General features: G+C 45.2%; 1 protein-coding gene across 2 annotated transcripts in view; it reads left to right on the top strand.

Annotated features, from left to right (window-relative positions):
* Window positions 1-20458, top strand: part of LOC104378052 (calcium-activated potassium channel subunit beta-2) — a 50997-nt gene that overhangs the window by 15692 nt on the left and 14847 nt on the right. For both annotated transcript variants that reach the window (XM_009984965.2, XM_086618435.1), the window contains one exon: window positions 19647-19757. In XM_009984965.2, the coding sequence (XP_009983267.2) occupies window positions 19647-19757 (111 nt within the window). The remainder of the gene's footprint in view (window positions 1-19646; window positions 19758-20458) is intronic.

Genomic DNA, 20458 nt, shown 5'->3' with positions numbered 1-20458 from the left:
ATCTTAATCCCCCTTATCTTGCTACACTATTATCTTGCTGTGTTCCTGGTGGCTTCACGCAGAGATTTTTTGGAACTATGTTTTTTCACTTAGCCCAAAGTTGGCTTGAAGACAGTGCAAAGAGGTCTTTCCTTGAGCAAGCTAGAAATAGAAATTAAAGTCTTAGTTTTTGCCTGATTTTAATTCAGATCAGATTAGAGGAGAGTTTGTTTTACGGCAGTTTAAGAGAAGGGAGCATGTCCCATTTGAGGCAGGAGATTGATTCTGTTAGATCCTCCCTTCAGATTAGTCTCTTGAAGGAGCTACTGGACCAGCAATTAACCCAGCCCTGTCAACTAGGGAAAGTGTGTCATCATGGCATCAGTAGTGTCCTTTCCCCTGAAGAACTGAGGGTGTCTGTAATGGAAAAAGGAGGTGTAAGTTTGTCAACTGCTTAAATGTAACCGGCCGGGAAGAAAAGGTACAAAATCCACTGAGTTTAGCGTGGGATTTAAGTAATTTTGTGGATCATACATTTGTAATAGCTTGCTGTATTAATAAATCCAGTACAGAAGCTTTCAAGTCGAAGCAGCCTCTCAGTCTGTTGCTTCAGAGAGCACAGTCCAAAAGCTATTGGTCTATTTATACAGATAAGCACCCGACAGCGTTATCGGAATCAATGCAAACACTCAGAAAAAGTTTCAATATAAATAATAATAAATAAGTAAAGACCCAGGAAATAGAAACGTACAATTTAAAACTAATTGAAATGCTGACCCCAAGAATAGCTGTTTATGTGCATTTCTGCAAAGGCAATTCCGAGAAAGGGAAAGAGTGCAAAAAGTAAGTGAATAATTTCAGAGGTGGCATACAAGAGAACAGAGAAAGCAGCATCCAACTCAAAGGAGATGGACGTGGGCTAGAAAGTGGTGGAAACAACACTGGATTTTTTTTCTTTTTTTTTTTTTTATATATATATGAATTGAAAATTTCTTTGTACAAAACGAGATCTGAGCACTGTGATTGAAATCAATCCAGGAGAGAGTACAGGAGCAACATAAGTATCTGCATGCATGTGTTTTTCGTGGCTGGGTAGTCTAATTTTGCAGCCATGTTCTTTTTTGAGGTCAACAGAAGTTTTGACATCAACCCTGTTTGTTGGGTTTGATGAGCCATTTTTCATCTGCCTTGGTTGCCTCTAAAGCTTTTGTGGGATGGGATGGGATGGGATGGGATGAGGCTGGGTCAGCCATCACCACCAGTCTTTCAAAATACATATCAACCAGTTCACCAGTTCAGGATTTAGGCTGATGACTGTATGGTAGGCTTTGGGTCATGTCTGTCCTACACTGTAGTGCAAACAATCTATCTTGAAAATATTATTTAAATTCTTCTTTGAGGCCTGATGAAGACCAGGAGCCCCAGCAGTGCAGTGCTGAGTACAGCAGTAAAGAAAGGCCAGCTCCAGCCCCGGATGGCTCACAACATGCTCTAGTTTCATTTCAGGTGTGGCCCAGCCCAAAATGTCAGGTTCAGACCAAGTGCTGTCTCACCCACTTCAGAGCACTACATCTTACCGGACAAAGTAAATCCCAGTTGTGAACAGCCATGCTTTGCTTGAATTTAGATGGAGAACAGCAACAGCCCGGTATTCTGTGGAGAAAAGGTCACAAGACATGTACAATTTCATCTCATCCACTTTAGTGTACATGAAAATATTAAGAGCTTGCAAAAAATTGCAGTAATTACCAGCTGAAAAAAATTGGTTTAGCCTGGAAGGCTGAGTCCTTCAGGAGAAGTTCATCAAATTTTTCCAGCAAGATTTTAACTTTTCCTAGAATAAGGAAATAGGCTCCACTGCAGTCTCAAAGCAGTAAAACAGACATAGACCTTGTGCACTGTTTCTGTGAACTTCTAATGTGAATCAATATTGTTTGTAGTTCCGTTGGCTCATGCCAGAAATCAGGCACCTCCTCTCCCTGTGGGCAGCCTAAGCACACCAGGAACATGAGTGAGCAGGAGTTTGGCACCAGCCTGAACCTTGGAACTCCTTGATACAGCCACATAGCAGAGAGAAAGCCAAACATCTGCCATGACTGCAGAGGTCACAGGAGAGTTGCTTTGCCGGTACAAGTCAATGGGGCACTGCTGAAGTCGGCAGGGGTGCCCTCATGGGCACCGGACCCAGGCAGTAGGTGCCAAAAGAACAGATCCAGGTGGTGGTGAGAAAGAGCAGAGAGTGGGAAGAGACAGAAAACGCCAGACAGATAGGAAAGGAGAAGAAGATCAGGAAGTGACTTCAGGTTATTGAGCACAAGATTTAAAAGAAACAGGAAAATAAGCACTTTCACAGAAAACATAAGTAAATTGTGGAGCTTCTTGGCAGAAGACCCGGTGAAGGTGACAGTGAGAGATGGCTTGGGACAGAGGTTAGACCAGCTCTGAAACCTGGCAACCACAAGATCCCAGTAGGGACACGTGAGGTCTCACAGGCTGGTCGCAGCACCCATCGCAGCTAGTGCAGGTCCATCTGTACCAGCTGTTCCTCTCATCCATCCCAAGCACCTGCCAGCAGGTGCTCAGCACCAAGTAGGGACCTGGGCTCTCACCCGGCTCCACTGCTCCTTAAATACCTGCCAGGAGGGAGAAGCAGAGGGCAGGTCTTGGGCTGATGTAATTCAGCTCCACCAAAATCAAAATGGACATCAGGATGCAGCTGAAGGACTGATGAACTCAATACTGGAGGGAGAGAAATGCTGCTGAGTTTCATACATGGTCCAAAGCACGCTGAGGGGAAGAAAGAGAGAAGTTAGAGGTTTAATTTTGATAAAAACCCAAGATATTGTCAAAAAATTAACCAGAAGCCAAGATGTAGCCAGATCTGCTCTTATTTGACCTTCAGTGTGAGATCAGGTCTCAGCCTTTCTATTCTTGGTAACAGCTGATGAACGCAGTGTAACAAGGTACTAATAAACATCTGCCCAGCTCTTAGATTAATATAGGGAAGAACTAATGGAGGTCTTTGCACGTTCATATTTTCTAATTATGGCAGGTGACTTTATTTATAGAAATAACAGGGAGAATGGAAATTGTCACCGACACCATGTCGATATACGTAATGAAATGCAATCATTTAATTGCATTACATTTGGCTAAGGAGTCATATCAATAAAAGGCCCACCTTGGTCAGAGCAGTTCAGTGGTCGGTACGTACTTCATGTTAGAAAGATATTAAGATTAATTTTTTTTTTCAATGAATCATTGGGAAATAAGTCATCTGTGACATATCTATTCCTGTCCTTCTGAGCCTGAGAGGGACAGGGATGGGGGGGGGCAAAGCTTCCCATCAGGAGAGGTGAGAAGCCCCTTGCGTAGCTGTCTGGTTTTCATGCGCGTTTCTGAACACCCCTTGCTTCCAGTCCCCAAAGCATCCAAAATAGTAAGATAATACCCAGACTGAAGCCTGTGCCATATTTCGGTTGTCACCAGCCATGACTAAGCTGGCTCACGCAGCAGCTCTGCTTCATTCAGTGCCCTCCTCTCTACCACAATAAAGTATCTCACGAGTGCTTCTGTGGGAACAATATCAGACTATACCAAGGAGATAAATAAAGCACAATTTTAAACTTCGATATGTTTGCGCCTCCTAAGAGAAGAGGGAAAGGCCGATAAAACTCCGGCTAAAGAAGACATGGCTGTTCAGATCATTCACAGCGTGTTCGGTAAACCCCGGAGCCAGTTTTTATTGGGAGGTGCTGGCACTGGTGTGAGAGAGCTGCTGGGGTTTATGTAGGTTTTGGACTGACTGTGGCTGTTTCTCAAGGTTTTAAAATACATTCCATAATGTTCAGTTCAGGCAGGCAGCTAGGGAACTTTGGATCTTGTCTCCCAGAAGCAGGGAAAAATAAAATAAAGCTACAATTATGGTGACAGATGGTCTGTTATACACAGAGCATTGCTAGTGATTTTACTCCTTGCACATTGAAGAAGGAGATCTGGACTGATGCTGAAGAGCCAAAAAAGTCCTCTGGTTCTCTCCCATTCTTCTAAAAATGTGTTTCCTAATCTATTCTGATCTTCCAAAGCTATCAGTCTGAGTTAATGAAAATAGAGCAAGGAGATGTTAACATTTCTATTAATTATAGAGACAGGTTTGTGCAATAAACAGGATTCATATCCCTACAGTGCTGCCTAACTACCTATAATTCAGCTGCTCCGCTCACGACTGCAGCATCTTCTTCACATTGTTTTACAAATTAGCAAACCTGAAATCAGCAGCCGCGTAGTGTGATGACATTTAGTTTAACTAGGGGAGATCTGATCTGCTGAAATCCACGGGTGGTCTCGCAGTGTTGCTTTTCACTGTGACTGTGTTACGGCTCCCAAATTAAGTGCTCCTAGATCAGCTCCATGTTTTCCATAGAAGTGAAAATACAGATGCTTAGGAAACACTGGCAGTTACGGCAATAGCTGGTACTCTTCCAAGTACTGCCATGTTAACACTTGGCGTGATGCTCTTTCAGAGACAAGCAGAAAGGGGGGCCAGGGCACCCCTGGAGCACACCTGACTTTCCAAGTCAGCCAACTGGTTTGTATTTACTGCAGGGTACATGGAGCAAGGACCCACACGTGGGTATCTTTTCTCAGCAACCAATGCTCTGTACTTGCATACCTCACAGAAATTCATTTTGAGCATCAAATCCTGCAGAAACAGAACTGGATGTGCTGTCTCCTGGTCAATCCTTCCTCTCTCACCACCTTAACACCGGTGTTGGTATTCTGTGGTGGGATTGATGATAGCAATGTGTTGGATAGGCATCTTCTGTCACCCTATGGTCACCTTCAGGTCAGACCAAGCCTGGGACTAGAAGGTCCCAGAAGGAGCTGGCTGCCGAAAGCACTGTTGCTCCAGCAGCGGTCAAGGAAGTGAGAGCTTCCAAGGTGCTGGTAGAAGAAAAGCAAAATTCCCGGGGGCATAAAGGGAAGCTGGAAAGGTACAGGGAAATAGTCAGTCTTGTTCCACTCCAGCTTTCCACCTTCCACATTAAATAAACTTTGCTTTTCTCTTCACCTGAGTGAGAGGAAGGGAATTGGCAATTTCCAAACGGCAAATGTATTTGACAGCAGGGCTCACACCATGAGCTCAGAACTTTGCACCAGCAAACTGGTCTGACTGGGGAACACTCTGGCAACTGAAATACTCCAGTAGCTATATTTTCGAATAGCTTTAAGGTGCCAATAGCAGAACGGCTTCTGATGGCAACATGTTCTGATAGCAAATAACTCCACCAGGATAAAGAAAAAAAGAGAAGGCACTTCCTTGGGCTATAGTGCAAAAGGCTGATTCTCCATGTCCTTATATATTCACTACTGGCAGTGGTGCTGGTGTTACACTTTAAGGATCTGACTCCTGGCATTTGAGTGGAAAGGCAATAAAATGTTTGACTTTGATTGAATATTGGACTTGGGTTTCCATTGTGGCAAATGGTAAAAATAAATATAAATAGTATGAAGAAATCAAAAAGCTACTAAAATGTTCCACATAATTTTTTAAATCTTTACAGATACTGAAAAATCTCTTTTTTGGCTTGCATGAAGGTCAAAATTCAGTTTTTGAACGTTCTTTCAGCAGGGATTATATCTGGATACTGAACCTCCTGCCAGTTTAAGGAGACTATTTCTTAAATGACATCCAGCATTAGTCCAGCTGTTAGAGTTCCCCAAGGGACCACAGCAAACTAAAGAAATGCCTTTGCTCTGGCACTGACTTCTGTGGCATTGCCGTGCCCCTTCACTTGCTTCTGCATTCGGCTCCTGATCTCGCTGATGTAAATAAGAAAAGAATCAAGTACTCAGTCTCTTCTGAAGTACATATCAAAGAGCATTGAACTGACAGACTTCATTAAGTTTATATATCAGCTTTAAAAAGGAAAAAAAAAGGCTGAGCTGGGGAATTGATGACAGCATTTCCAGTGTAAGGAAGAGCAGGTGAGGGTGAAAGTTACATTTTACACCCTATAAAATAAAAATGCAGTCCATATTACAGCAGCTTCTGGTAATATTTTCTGTAATTTAATTGCTACTATCAAATTAATATAGGAGAAAAGCCTTCTGAACATATTAGGAGGAAGACTACCAGCTTTTATTTACCTACTACACTGTGTTAGATCAAAAGGCACAAAAAACCTGTAACAACCAGGGCCAGCTCAAGTCACCTGCCCTGTGTTAGCTGGTACCTTAATAAGTTTTCCCACAGGCATATTTGCTTAAATTGATCTAAATAAATTGAAGAATTCAAACGCCAGCTTTTAGTCGCAAGACAGGATCTTGAGAATATCTACATATGAGAAACATTTTTTGCTTTAACTTACCTTAGCAGCCTCCTCAGTCTCAAGCTAAGCTGCAAAACACCTTGATAATGAGATACAGACCTGCTGTATCCCGTGGGAGGTAGAAATGGCCTTCAAGATTTCAAGGTCAATGTGAAAACACAGCTTTTCTGCATGTTGATTTGAATGTAATTCACATGATTGCAGGGGCTCAGGGATTCTTAGGAGAAAGAGAGGCGGGAAGAGCTCTCATAAAAGCATCAAAAAGGGTGAAAATTAACAGACAATTGTTAAACCGCCCTAAAAGTTAGAGAATAAAGACATAACCCACATGTCTTGATTGTCAACATCTGTTTCCTTGTTTTGCTAATGACAGGATCAAATGCTTAGTAAAAGCCTTTTGTTGTTGGGAAGAAGGTGAGTGGAGGCTGGCCAAATGATGGATACCTTATAGAAAAAGGCCAGAGAAGGTAAGATGGTGCAGGCTATATCTGGTGGTAATTATTTGAACAAATCCCATCTGCATGGCACTCAAGGGTAGGGCAAGCTCTTGCTCTCTGGGCAGACCTCTAGCATGTCTGCAACACGCGTTTTAGCAGCCAGAATCTGCTTTTAATCTCCCGTGTGACATTTGGTGTGTTAGGACACTGAATTTTGTCTTGATCCTGACAGTTCCCGTCATTCAGCAGCTGCCAGCTGGCAGCTGGCTGGCATCGGCAGCACAGCCCGACTGCCCAGAGCAAAGCTGGCAGAGTACGGAGATGATCCATCCCAGTGAGGTGCCATGGGGCTCTCCAGCTTGGGAGTGTCCCTAAGACAGAGATGGGATGTTTGTCTGACTGTCGTTCCTCCTTGAAGAGCAGTTTTGTGCCTACAGCAGACGAACCGCTTCCTGCTTTGTGAAGTCCTTCATAGTGCGAGTGCTGGTTCCCAACGCACCAGCTAGCTCCTCTTGAGCGTGTGAAGGGGGATGGTGCACAGAGCTGCTCAAGAAAAGTGAGAACTTTTTCCCTGACAAAAGGTATAACACATGTGGACCTCGCACATCCACACATGTGGACACACAGCATGTCCTGGACACCACCACTACATAAGGAGTTGTGGGAGGTGGGTAGGAAGCTGACCGTTGACACTAAGATGCCCATGTACAGCCTTGCAGATCCCCCCAGCAGCCAGGCAGAGGAGCAGGGAGCAGGCTGGCGTCTGAAATAATGGGATTTGCAGAGTTTAGGGACCTAAGTTAGGACCTCTCCTGGACCTGCAGCCTGCCCTGGTCCTCAAAAGCCAGACCGATGTGGTTGGGTGAATCCATCTGTGTACGAGAAACTGTTCAGTGCCAGACCTCTCACTCACTTTGCTCAAAAGGCAGTTCTTGTTGGCTATTTTGCATTTGAATTTCTGTACTGAGATGGGTATCTTCCAGGAGCTACTACAAAATAACTTCCCACAAATGACCCAGCAACCAAAAAATCTGTTCCTGCATCCTGACAATCTTCATATGTTGCCATCACACAGAATTGCTGCCACCAGTTCCTTAAGGCAGTTTTGCTCAGCACTGTTGAAAAGGAAAATATTCGCTGTGCCCTGGGGCAAATGAAGCGTGGAAGTCCCGTTATCACTGACAGAAGTTTTGCCTCTAATTCCCCATCTGCACTTCTGAATTGGAACATAAGCTTAAATGATAAATAGGGATTCTAAATAGAAAGCAACAAAATATTAGTCAGATAGGCCGGTATTGTCTGCAAAACTGTTGTGTGAGTGTTCATGTTTCAAGAAAGGGAAATTATAGGACAAAATAATGTTATGTTGATTGAGGGAAAATGCTAGCACAGACTAGGATGAAGTAATGGGTCAAAACCAGATTTATTTATTTTTTGATCTTTAATCCATCTGGGATCCTTCACAGCTCCTCCTTCCTATTCTTATTGTTATTTGTGTTTAGCAGCTGAGTAAAATAGCATATGAGGCAAGAAATCTGAGAAGAGTAATAATGTGATGCATAGCATTAACTCACTGGTTTTGGAAATATCCATTTATCTTGGTTAAATAAAAGCTTAGCCCAAGTCCTAAGCCAAGTAATCATGATTAGGGGAGAAAAAGACATTCACCTCCTTGGAAACTCAATACTCTTCAACAGTAATAGCACCGCAGTGACATTGTTCGAAGCTGGATGCTTGCTGTAATTAATATAGATTATTGCCACATGAGGAATGGAAGCGTCTGTGCCTGCACCTACCGTTGTTTTCGTTTCTAGACCAGTTACGAGATCGAAATACATTGGGTTTTTGTTTCATGGACATGGCCTCTTCACTGTTCAGAGTGCTCCACTGGCCTCAGGGGACTGCAGAGGTTTTGTTCTCTTTGTTGGTTCAAAACTGCTCAGAAGGTGTATGTAAACTCTTCTCTCTTAGACTTTGCTTTTGTTCTTTCTCATTATCTTTTTTTCCTGACTCTCGAGAAAAGTTGGTTTTATGCTAAAAAGCGTACTACAAGATCACATCTATAAAGAGATTCACGAGCTCTCAAGCTGTTGGTTTTCGAAGGAGGCTAAATCCACATCTGTACTGTCTGGTGTATCGTGCACTGAACACATCCTCAAAGCAGGTGATTTAGTGCTTACACTGATTTTTGACCTAATAGACTGGTGCAGCGCTGTACTAAGCCCAGCTCATCAGCCTCATCTCAGTACTCATTTGACTCATTGACTTGGCCAGATTTCCCATCCACTTCATACCACTACTTCTGTAGATTTCATTATTCCCTTTCTGCAATATGCAGCCGTTCCTACTCTCTCTCGTGTGTGCACATCACTATTATCTTTTATGTTGTGTTCCCTGTCTTTCTAATAATCTGCCTTAATGTAACTCACTCAATTTCTAACTTTCTCCCAGCCTTGCTCGTCAAGCTGGATTTGATCTGTTTCCTAACTAAAAATGAATCCAGTAGAAATGCTTCCTTCTTCTTACGCTGGAAATTATTCTCTGGGGCATGCACCTTCCCTGTAGAACTAGGATTTTGCACTGTTTTTCCAATCAGGCAGTAGGTTTCTGACCCTAATATGTGACTTGGAGATCCTTACCAGTGGGCAAAGAAAACAGAGAGCTCCAGAGAGCACATGCATGGGTTCAACAGTCCACGAAGGTGTAGCCGTATTGCACACAACTTAGATTGAGTAGCCAATAGGCAGCTGCCTCTACAGAATTGCATTTAAAAAAATAAAGACACTTAAAATATTCAATTCTATGAAAATTACATTAAATGTATATATGAACAAATATTTTCAATGCTTTTCTACAGCACTTGGGCACAAAATTTTGTTCGGTGAATTTGACACCACAGTTGATCATATTCAATGAAGAGGGCTACAGACGGTGAAGTCTGTGTCCTGAAAGGATGACGAGCCACCGCAGAGTGTTTACGCTGCAAAATTTACCCTTTTGTAATAAGACGAAGACAAAAGATGCTCCTGAGAGCTGAGCTGGGTGTTTGCTTTTACCAGAGAGGTGCTTATTTCACAGCTCTGTGCCTCAGTCACATCAGTAGGATGATGCTATTGTATCTGTCTTTCCCCCTCAAGCCCTTTTCTTAGTTTTGAGAGAGATGAGTAATTTCTATCCAGTGTCTGTCGTAACCAGGTTTCTGAGCTGATGTGGTCAGTACAATTCACAACCTGTCTGCAGGCATCTCTCTGCATTCAGAGGTCCTCCAGTAGGTCCAAGAGACTGCTTATGAGGGAAGCACAACTGCCAGGCAGCTGGAGACTCGAGCTCATGCTTCTCTCGTTCCTCCCATTGGGTGATCTCAGACATTTAGATCCCAACTGACTGTTCCTTGTGTATGCCAGTAGGTTTAATAAGTCTTTCATTGACAGCCAGGGAAACTCAACCAGTATGTAGTTAAATAACTTGAATTTCCAGGTGGCACTGACAGGACTGATCCAGCAGTCCTGGTCCTCTTCCCCAGCCACTGTTTCAGATCAGATCTTTTACTAATTTACGTGTACAAACCCAGTGCAAAAGCGGTTGCCTGCAATGGCAAAGTAGCTTTACGCCAACACCCAAAGCAGGGAGCCAACCTGCTTACTGGGGGAGCGGTGCGGGCTGGTGGGCTTGAGCACTGCTCTGAACCAGGGATGAAGCCAGGGAAGAGCTTGAGAAAATCACCCCCTTGCTCTGCTCCTCGGTGTCACACCTGCGCTTCTGCAGTATTAACAGACATCTCTGTGAGTGGTGGTCTTTAGTAAGATGTGACATGTGAGACCTCAGCCGTGGCGTAGTATTCGTGCAGGCTGACCACCCGTTAGCAGTGCACGTGCTCGGCTGGCTGCAGTCCGCTAGATCTTCGTAAAAATTAACAAGCAGACTAAATGCAGACTGCTGTATTTTGCCACAGAAAATAAAGTCAAACAACAGCTAAAATTGGGGAGGGGAGGGTAGGGGAGGGGAGGGGGGAAAGAGGAGCAGAGATGGCAGACCAAAGGCAACATAAGAGTTGTATTTATTTTTTAATCCCATCTCTTTTAGTGTCTGTGATGAGCGCTGTAACTAAAGGAATCTAACCGAATTAGAATTTCAATATGTCCTGAGCAGATTGGAGCTGTTTCCATTCACGAGCAGCACGTCCCAGCTGTAATTGCCTGCTTGCTTATCCACACAGCTCTTTACAGCTAATCCAAATGTGGACTCAAAAATAAATAGTGCCAGAGCATTTGCTTCCCGCTGGGCAGTAGTTTCAGCTCGCCTCTGCCTTTGCTTTGTTCCGGCTGGTGCTCTCGATGGCACCGGGACTGACTCAAAGGAGATAAAAGATGATTGACCTGCTCAAGGAATTAGGTGGGAGAAAACCTGCTGCTTCCCTATCTGCCCTGGCTGTTTGTGCCTTTCCTCCGGGTGCCGCTTTGTGTCTGTTTATCTCACTTTGCCCTCACCTCTCTCCCCAGCCACATCGCTCGTGTGATCTGCTTCTCCTTCCTGGCTTCCCTAAGGGCTGCGGGTGCCCCCCCTGTCCCCTGCAGCCCATCGCCCTTCCCCTCCCTGCACTCCCACCCACAAACATGCCATCAGGGTTCTAGCACCACTTTCTTGAGATTAAATACTCTCTTCAGGGATATTTAAAAGCCGTATACTTCTCAGATCAGGTTTTCTCTGGAGGGGTGTAAAGCTGAGGCACAGATGCACAAAGCTGGAGCTGGATGGAGATGTCTCCACGGATGGGACTAGGCGCAGCCTGAAGTAGGGCTCTGCCTTTGCTCTCTCACATGGAAATCAGTGTGTGTCTTGGCTCTCCTCCCTCCTCGCTGGGTGGAAGGTGGTTGTCCACCATCTTTTAGGCTATTTTCTCCACTACATCTACCATGGACTTCTAGGGAGAATTTGGCCAAGTCTCAGCAGCCTTTGTGCCTCTGTTCATCACCTGTGAAATGGCAGTGCCAACACTCCGGTGCTTCACAGTCTGGGTTGTAAGCTCCAAGGAACTGAGATGACTGCAGTGGAGGGACATACGACTAGAGTCAGAAGTCACTTCACTTCAGCATAGTCAGAGGTGTCCAGCTCTCACTATGCAAGCAATTATTCTTAAAAACATTTTTTTTAGTATCCAAAAGAGCCTTCTCTAAGATCTGGTCAAGTAGGTACTCACAATAATCTCAGCTGAGGAGAATGTCATTCCCTCTTGATGACCATCAAAGAGATTGACTTCAGTGTAGAGCTAGAGCTGGAAACATCTCCCAGCCCTGGGAGCGGAGGAGTGACATAGCAGTGAGCCTCCGCTTCACCTCCTTGCTCTCCCCCTCTCTCTCTGTTTCCGGCTGGGTTTATCATGGCATGATCGCAAGACATAGAGCATCTTCACTGCCACCCACGTGCTCTTAGCCAGCCAGGCTGCTCCAGAGCCATATAGTTCTTCTGGTGCAGTGCAGCACCTAAGGTGACATATCCCGCTGCAATTACAGAGAAGTGTGCTGAGATGTAAAGGAAAGGATCAAGTGAGGTAGTGCAGCACTTTCACTGCCTTTATTCTCACCTCCAGGATCCTTCTTCAGTGGTGTAAGGCTACCTGGTCTTCAGTAGAGCAGATTTCCCAAAAAAACTTTCTTGGCTCAACTGACTAGGGGCATGTTGCAGAGGGGTGACCCGGTGCTTGCTATGGCTGCACCTCATCCCAAAAGCAGCCCATTTTACAGGCAGGTTGCGCCCTTCCCCAAAGCCAGAGAGCAGCTGAGATGATGAATATAGTGCTTGTCCAATGTGTCACTTGCCACGTAAATTCAAATTCAGCACGGAAAGCTAAAACTGTTTGCAGAGTCCTGACAGGCAAAAGGGACAATTATCCTCAGCTGTTCCTTATAAATGTTGATCCCCAGCGACTGCAATGTGCTAGGAGAGGCATCGCCTCGTGCTTGGATTGCAAACTCACCAGCACCAAAACACGAGGATGGTAGTGAGGGCTGGCTCTTCACTAGATATTCTGCTACCTGCAGGTATCCTGAAAATGTCCTCTATCAGGTATTGTGATGGGGTTAGCACACCTCTTGTACAGATGAGGAAAATGAGGCCATAATGTCAGACTGCTTCAAGGTGGTCAGAAGGTCACCAAAGAAGAGAAGCTGGGACTCTCTTGCTTGCAATGGCAAACAAAAAGAGTAGCTCCTCTGTAGCCAACCTGGGGACACAGGAATTTTTTCCAAAAGTTGTTATTTTGATCAGCTAAATCAGAGTAATTAAGACTAACACAATGTGGCCAGGTGAGTGAAACAAGTCATTACGAGGATAGTAATGTATAGGAAGAAGCACTGGAAAGAAAAAAAAAAAAGGAAAGAAAAGAAAAAGTGGAGAAGAAAGATGAAGTTAAAAAGATCAGGAAGAATAAAGACTATAAAGTCTGCAGCTGTGCTGTGTGGGCTACTTAGACTCATACTAGGCAGGTAGCTCTTGGGAAAGGGCAAGCCTAAGGATGAAAGGCATCATTAAATGGTAAGGCTTGAAAGTTTTTTCAAAACACAGAAAGCCAGCACTGGAGGAAAAAACATCATGAGATGGAAACCTGGAAGATTTAGATGTTACTTTGGAATATTTAATTTTAAAGCGTGAACATATTGTCATACTGTCACGTAACAAAGAGATATAGATATCTCAGCCTTTCTGATTATCTCTTACTCCTGTATATACTGGGGAGAGAGAATTAACAATCGTAAAGCATGACTTGAAGTTAGAAGAAATTTTGCCTTTGAAAACAAAACCAAATGCCGCTGTGCTCCGCGCACAGCTAAGCTGCGTCCCCATGTGATGGTTTCAATTGTCACTGGCAGCCCTGTTCTCCTCCTTCTTTGGACTTGGAGTGTTCAAGATGCGCCTGTGCCATGGGAGCCCAGCAAGACTGCCCTGGCTCCAGGGTGTCACCCTCATTCAACTCAAAAACTAGATGGAGAACTCAGCTCTGAGCTCTGGGGAGATTTAGGAGAAGGGCCAGAAATAGAGGTTAATTCATTAATGAAGGATCATTAGCCATCAGTCTTCCTAAACTTTTATCAGTACATTAACACCAGCTGCCCGTGGTCCGTTTTTCCCTTGCCGTAATGAGGAACCCCAAATTCAAGGTCATCTGCCAGTTGGATTAGTCAGTCAGTACAGCTGGAGCTCCTGAGATGCTCCAATGAGAACAGTTATTTATGGCGCTCTGTCCTGCACCGCGCCCATTAGCTTGCGGTACAGCAAAGTCCAGTCACGAGGCAGAAATACAACGTTGGATACTGCTGGTGCTGCTTCACAATTTAGTGTTGCTGCTGCCAGAGCGCTAAATGTTCCCTAAGTGGTAACTGTCTTCTACTAATGTAGATGCATTTCTTTTATGAGTTAGCTTATTGCGGTTCTTCTTGGTCCATGCTTGCTGTTCTTCTGTCATAGCCAGAGACAAGTGGAATTAGGGCAAGCAGATACTGTGCTCAGATGGCAACCTGCAGAGAAAACAGGTATTTTGACTACACAAGAAACACTGCCCTCTGAATTGTGTCAGAACAGGGGAATTACCAGCTAGGCGTTCATCTGGTTTTTGGTTTGCACCTTCAGTGCTGGTGCGTGAAACCTCCCTTGGTACATGTGTATTGGGCTTTTTGTGCCACATCACAGCCATGGCCGCAGCAGGTGTCACTCAGATACCCCAAGTAGACACCTGCTCAGTTCTTATCACCCAGTTGGGTTTCTCCTCACCCTCTCCCTGGTGCACCTCTGCTTCCATCTGCTCCTTCATGTCACCATGGGCTATAGCTGGGACCCAGACATTTCAGGCATTGGTTTCAGTCCTGGGTCCAGCTCTTACATTCCTTCAATACCAGGAATACAGAATTCCCCTGGGTCATCTCCTGAATCAGACAGGAGCATCTTTATGTAATAGTTACATCCACCACTCTGCCTGGGAAACTCTTCCACGCACTAAGGCACTCAAATGCCAGACTACCCGGCAGTCAGGCTACACTTTATATCAGAAATTCAAGAGGCTGTTTTATTTATTCTCCCATCCTTCATCACACAATACTTATCCCTGTTTTCTGGCTCAGCAAAGCCATGGGAAAACATACTATCATCAAACACAGGTGTGGATAAGACCTATTGGGACATAAAATCTAACTGTCCTTATTCAGAAAATTCATCCCAAAGTGTACCACCATCCCCTTGCTGGCTGCCTTTAATGCCTGCTTTCAGCCTCTTTCTTTTCCCATGGGCAATGGACCACCCCAAAAAAAGGCTCTCCAGCCATGAGAGAGACCAAATATCTCCCGTCACTCAACACCAGACAGTCACTATGTCTGTCCAAGAACTGGCACTGACCACAGTGTTGTGGCACAGAGAGAAGTTAACAAGTGCACTAGCAGGAAAACTTCAGGGCTCACAGGGAACTGCCTTGGGATTCAATTGAATCCTGTGGCTGGGAAATATTGGGAGGAAGCATCCAGAGCACTTGGCAGCCTGGACAGTCCAGGGCCTGGGTGTATTCAGAAAAAGCTTAAGAGGTCAGTGATTGTATGTTTAGGTGAACATTTAGCTTTTGTTGGCTTTTGATGATTCAGGGTGTCTTTTATGAGGCAAAATTAATGCAAGTGCTGCTCTTTTTACAGTGGCCACTTTGCCCAGGAAATGAAATGCCGTAAGGGGAGCAGAGCACATTTGTTTGGTGCCATAAATGGTTCTCCAAGGTCTCAGAAACCCTATGATTAACATAAACATAGACAGACACAATTACAAATAAACACACATATAAACCCCAGCTTCCTCTCTAAAAACGTGTTCCGCAATATCCCTCTTTGGCTGTTCACAGATGTGGTGACCTAGAAGTAAGGGACATTTCATACTGCTCATGACATAAACCAAAGCCTGAGGAAGGAAAGCAGCCAGCCCAGGGTGAAAGTGAGGACAATACAACATAATATAGTTACCAAGGTATCAGCTAAGGATTTTGAGATTCACCCTGAGAATTACGTCTTTTTTGGAGCAATTTGAAGCAAATGCTGCCCCAGTATGTTTGCTTCACATCGCAGTCCTCTCTGGGCTGGTTGCTGTCAGGTGGACGTGTTGACACTCCTTGGAACGGAGCAGAGTAGTTCTGATCTTATAAGAACTATCTCAAATCTTCATCTTGCAATGGCTGAAAAGTGGAAACCTTGTCAGATTTTCTAGTGAAGTCCACAAAATTCACCAGAAGATAGTGTTAAAGAGAAGGCTGAGAATGGGGGAGGATGAGAGGAGCGAGTCAGCCCTGGGGAGATCCACAGTGTCAGCACCGCAGGCCCTTAGAGCTGCTCCTTGGCCAGGGCAGAGCAGTGACATGCTCTAGGCACAGGTGTACATGTATTCATAGGAGACTGTACACTTTTCACTCTGTGTTTCTCTCCTAAACATTGTGCATTTATTCAGAATAGAGTCAAGAAGGAGATGTTGTTTGTAAAAACCAAAGCATGGCTTCCTTGCCTGTCTCTGCCACAACCACATCAAAAAGCAACTGTGTTGATGCCACACTGGGTAAACAGTGAAGGAAACAGCAATGTTCAGGCAGGGTCAAGCAGAAAGACCAGGGTCCAACCCAGTATCCTGACTCTAAGAGTACATAGCAAAAGTCGCATCAAGTACAGCAGTTTCCTGGTAACCTGTCCTATCGGAATATCCCCTACAGACTCCTGATAGCCAAAAAGCAGCTTGAAGCACCTCTTCTAAACTTTTTTTTTTTTTTTAACAGGCATCGTCATGACTGTAGGTGCTCTGTCTGTTCAAGCAATAACGCAATCCACTTTAAATGCCAGGCTGACGTCCTGCAGTAATGAGTTTCGCAGGCTGATTACTTGTTGCATGATAAAAATACGTTGCCAGCAGCTGACTCAGAGAGACAATGGGGGAAAAAAAAAAAAGGTAGTGCTGCTTGTTTTCTCAGAAAAGAGAGAGGGGACAGGGAAGGAAGAAGGTTTACAGTCTTGTCTTGTGATTAACTCCAGGGTGGAGAAAGGCATGGAAGTTTGCTGAGTGACTTGGTGGAGCAGGACACGTAGGTTGTAAATGTTCTAAGTTGCAAGTCCTCCAAAGGCCTTCAAAGGAGGGTCTTGGGGAGTTTGTGTTGTTACTGCTCTGCAAAAGGCTACCTTACAGCTAACCCCCACCTAAAGGAAACATGGGCTTTAGTCTCTTGCATCTGACCTCTTCTATGATGTCACTAGTGTAACAACTTCACCTAAAATTAGGTGTGTAATTGTGTGTTAAATAGCACTGGTTAGCTTGGATTGCCCAACTAATGAAGCAGGCAGCATTAATGCTGTCACATATGGACTGCTCCAGGGCACTGGCACTATAAGGGAGTCTGAAACCACTCTGACTTTGGGGGGAAGAAAGACACCCCTTTTCCTCCTCTGGCCTCCCCTCAGTGGGACAGACCCCTCTCACCCAGCTCTTGCACCGGTGGTGCTCCCACAATTTGCTCTGGAGCTCATGAACCTGCCTGGATGCCCAGGCAGTCCTGCCCAGGTGTCCCTGTTGACTCAGACAGGCAGCAGAAGCTGCTGATCACCTCTAATGTCTGCTCAAGTTTTTCTTAATTAAGAACAGACTCTCTAATAGCATTCACCACTGTGTCCTGATGGCTCTGGGACCGCTCAGGCCATGGCAGCACAGCCAGACAGGCTTTTCCACCGTGCAGCTCACCTGTGGCATCCTAAAGGGTGCAGTGGCAAGTCTGTATATATACATATAAAATTTTATTTTCCACCATTAAGGGGCTCAGCCTGTGACAGGTCTCAGTCCAATGTCCAATGTGGCCTCCAGGCCCTCAGATAGCTGCTCTGAGCCCTCTTGTGCTGCTTGATGCAGAAACACCGGCTCGTTTGGCACAGGCTGGGCAGTCACTGCTGTGCTGTCTGCGGTAGCGTAGGTGCAATCTTACATAGCAGAGTGAGGATTAGACCCAAGGTCCTACAACCCAAATTCCTGGATATGACCGTTCCAAAACCACTTCTTAGTCAGTAGCTATATTGATTAAATTCTGGTAGATCCTATTTTACCTTCTAAACTATAGTTATTTCAGGGAGGAAGTGCCTCTTCTTACTGTTTTTTCCTCAATACTTATCTACAGTGGTTGTAAGGAAAGAAAATATCCTTTTTTGGCTCTCAGAGTTGCAGTGATGACCACAAAGTCAGGGAAAGGGCTTGGGGATATTCCCCTCCTTCTGCCTCCCTTCCTTTAGGCCACCTTCTTGTCCAATTTGTTGTTCATGAACGCAGCACAAAAGCTTTGTTCAATATTACTGCCTGTTATTTGAAACAAGGTCCCTGCCTGCAAGCCCCGGTTCCGAGCCAGTGTCTCTGAGCATCTCAGCAACAGGGAGCAGTGGGATCCCAGCAGGGAGGAGGTGACAGGGTCACCAGTTTGGCCAGTTTATGAGTTTGGCCTGGGTCTGCGCCATGGACCCCGTGGTGGGGCTCTGGGCTGACTCCAGATGGAGAGCCTGGTCCCTTGGCACCCGTCAGCCCGTCTGCATACGGATGGATTTTGGCTCCCATCCATGTCAGTCCTCCCCTGCAGCCACCTCTACAGGATTTAAGTATTCTCCCAGGTTCACCGCTATGCAAATGTTGAAATTAGCCCTGCGCATGATTATGTAGATAGTGACATTAAAGACTTTTTCAGGCGAGGAGCACTGAGGAATTCATGTGCCTTCTCTGCTGACAGCATCAACAGCCAGGTTTATTTTTCAGTGAGCTAAAGAATGGCCCCCAGTGTATGAAAAACTTCATCATTAAAGCATTTGGTATCTGGAATATTCCTTTTTTTTCTTAAGCCTTTCTCTGAATGCGATAAAAGCACAAACTGCTGTGCCATGAAATAATGTGAAACACAACCCTCGCCAAGAAGGGCCGAATTCTCAGAGACTGAGACTTTAACTGAGCCTCACTGAAACCAGGAGTAGATCAGGAGGAGCTATGAGGGTAGCTGTAGCCCCACTAGCAGGTCCAATACAGCCTGTGCTTCCAGCCTGGCAATGAAGTCACCATCTGGAAAAACGGTTGTTCACATTCAGTTGACGTAGGGTAACCAAAATCTCCTGGGAATGACATAGATATAGTGAATGTGCCTTGCATTGAGGCAACAGAGCAGCAACAGTTCTTGAGATCCTTTCAACTCTATATTTCTGATTCTATGAGACCTAATTAAAGTACAGAGTTCAAATTCAGTACTTAAAATGAAATCCCTCAGTCTTTTCCCCTCTTCAGAAGACCCAGGTCTCACACCCTGCTGTGAAACAAAGAAGCCTCTGGGCAGAAATCTAACTGCTCTGGCCAAATGGCCTTGGGACAGTAATTCTCTGTGGGAAAAGTCAGCTTTGTCACATCAGTTACATTTCCATAAAATGCTGCATTTACGCCTTGTGCCTTATTCAGGCACCTTCCTTGAGAGCCTCATCGCACTGAGAGCTGCAGTACAATGGGTAAGCTATGATGAACATGTGCGCGCTTAAACAATAGCCACTTTCTACCCCCAAAATACTGCCATAGTAAGACTGGATGCAGCTCTTACCTTTTCTTAAACTACCGACGATTTCTTGTCCATGGTGCCAATCGTTTGCAGAGTGGAGCATAGCTAAGCCTAATTAGCCAGGGTCACATTTTACCAGTGGGCCTAATGAGATTTATCCTTCATTCTCACCCGCTGATCTCTCATCCCCATTATTGTACATCTCACCTTGAATTAATAAATGGTCCATCTTCAGAGCACGCTGGGTACGGCCACAGGAGATTTGGCAGACTGGATATAATGTAGTCTGCTGCATTGGATGGGCAGTGACAGAAATTATCCCTCTTCCCCCAGGTCCTTCCATCGTCCCACTGCAGCAAGCAAAGCCAACACTGGGCAACCCTCTAAAATGTTTATTTGGACCAGTGGCCGGAGCTCTACATCTTACAGACATGACGAGAAAAGGTAAATGGCATCTATGCTGATTGTCTCTTATGGGTTTGAATCTTTAGGACTGTGACCTATAGCTTCTCTTCAGTGGTGGCACTGGAGAAGGAAGGACAATGGAAAGGGTGTCTCCCCCTTGCCTCTCACTCCCAGCTACTGCTCCATCGACACTAGGACCAGCCCGTGAGTGCCAGGGTTAAGGTGTCAAGCCAAAACAGAGAGGAAGGACAATGCCAGAGCCATGGCCAAAAGTCTTCCTTGTCCCCAGGTAATCAGCAGCACATTGTGACCGTCTCTGAGGTCAGCACACACACAGAGCACATTTGGAAGCACACTGATCCCCAGCCACAACCCTGTGAAGCCTTTATGCCTTGTGCCCACACCACTCCTGCACCCCACTCCAGACAACACACAGTGTCTCCTCTCCCCCAGCCAGATCATTGCTCTGTATGACTTTGACACATCTGGATGGTGCATCCAGCTGTCAGAGCTGTTTTCCTTTTATATGCATGCGTGTGTGAGGATGAGGGCACGTGCAATACTTTTCCCAGTGGCTAGAGGATGACAAGAAGCTTGAAAGTGAGCTGGGTACAGTTGCCCACCAGCCCACTCAAGTGGTGTTGCTGGAGGGAATAGGCTGAAGGAGAGAGAGGAATAAATGTGTTACTGGATCCCCCAGGGAAGCAGGGAATTACGCAGAAGAGAAGGAAAGGGAAGAG

Source organism: Tauraco erythrolophus, chromosome 11 (assembly GCF_009769465.1).
Source record: "Tauraco erythrolophus isolate bTauEry1 chromosome 11, bTauEry1.pri, whole genome shotgun sequence".
Taxonomy (NCBI): domain Eukaryota; kingdom Metazoa; phylum Chordata; class Aves; order Musophagiformes; family Musophagidae; genus Tauraco; species Tauraco erythrolophus.
Note: the sequence above shows the minus strand (reverse complement) of the source record. Positions and strands in the feature narration are given on the sequence as shown.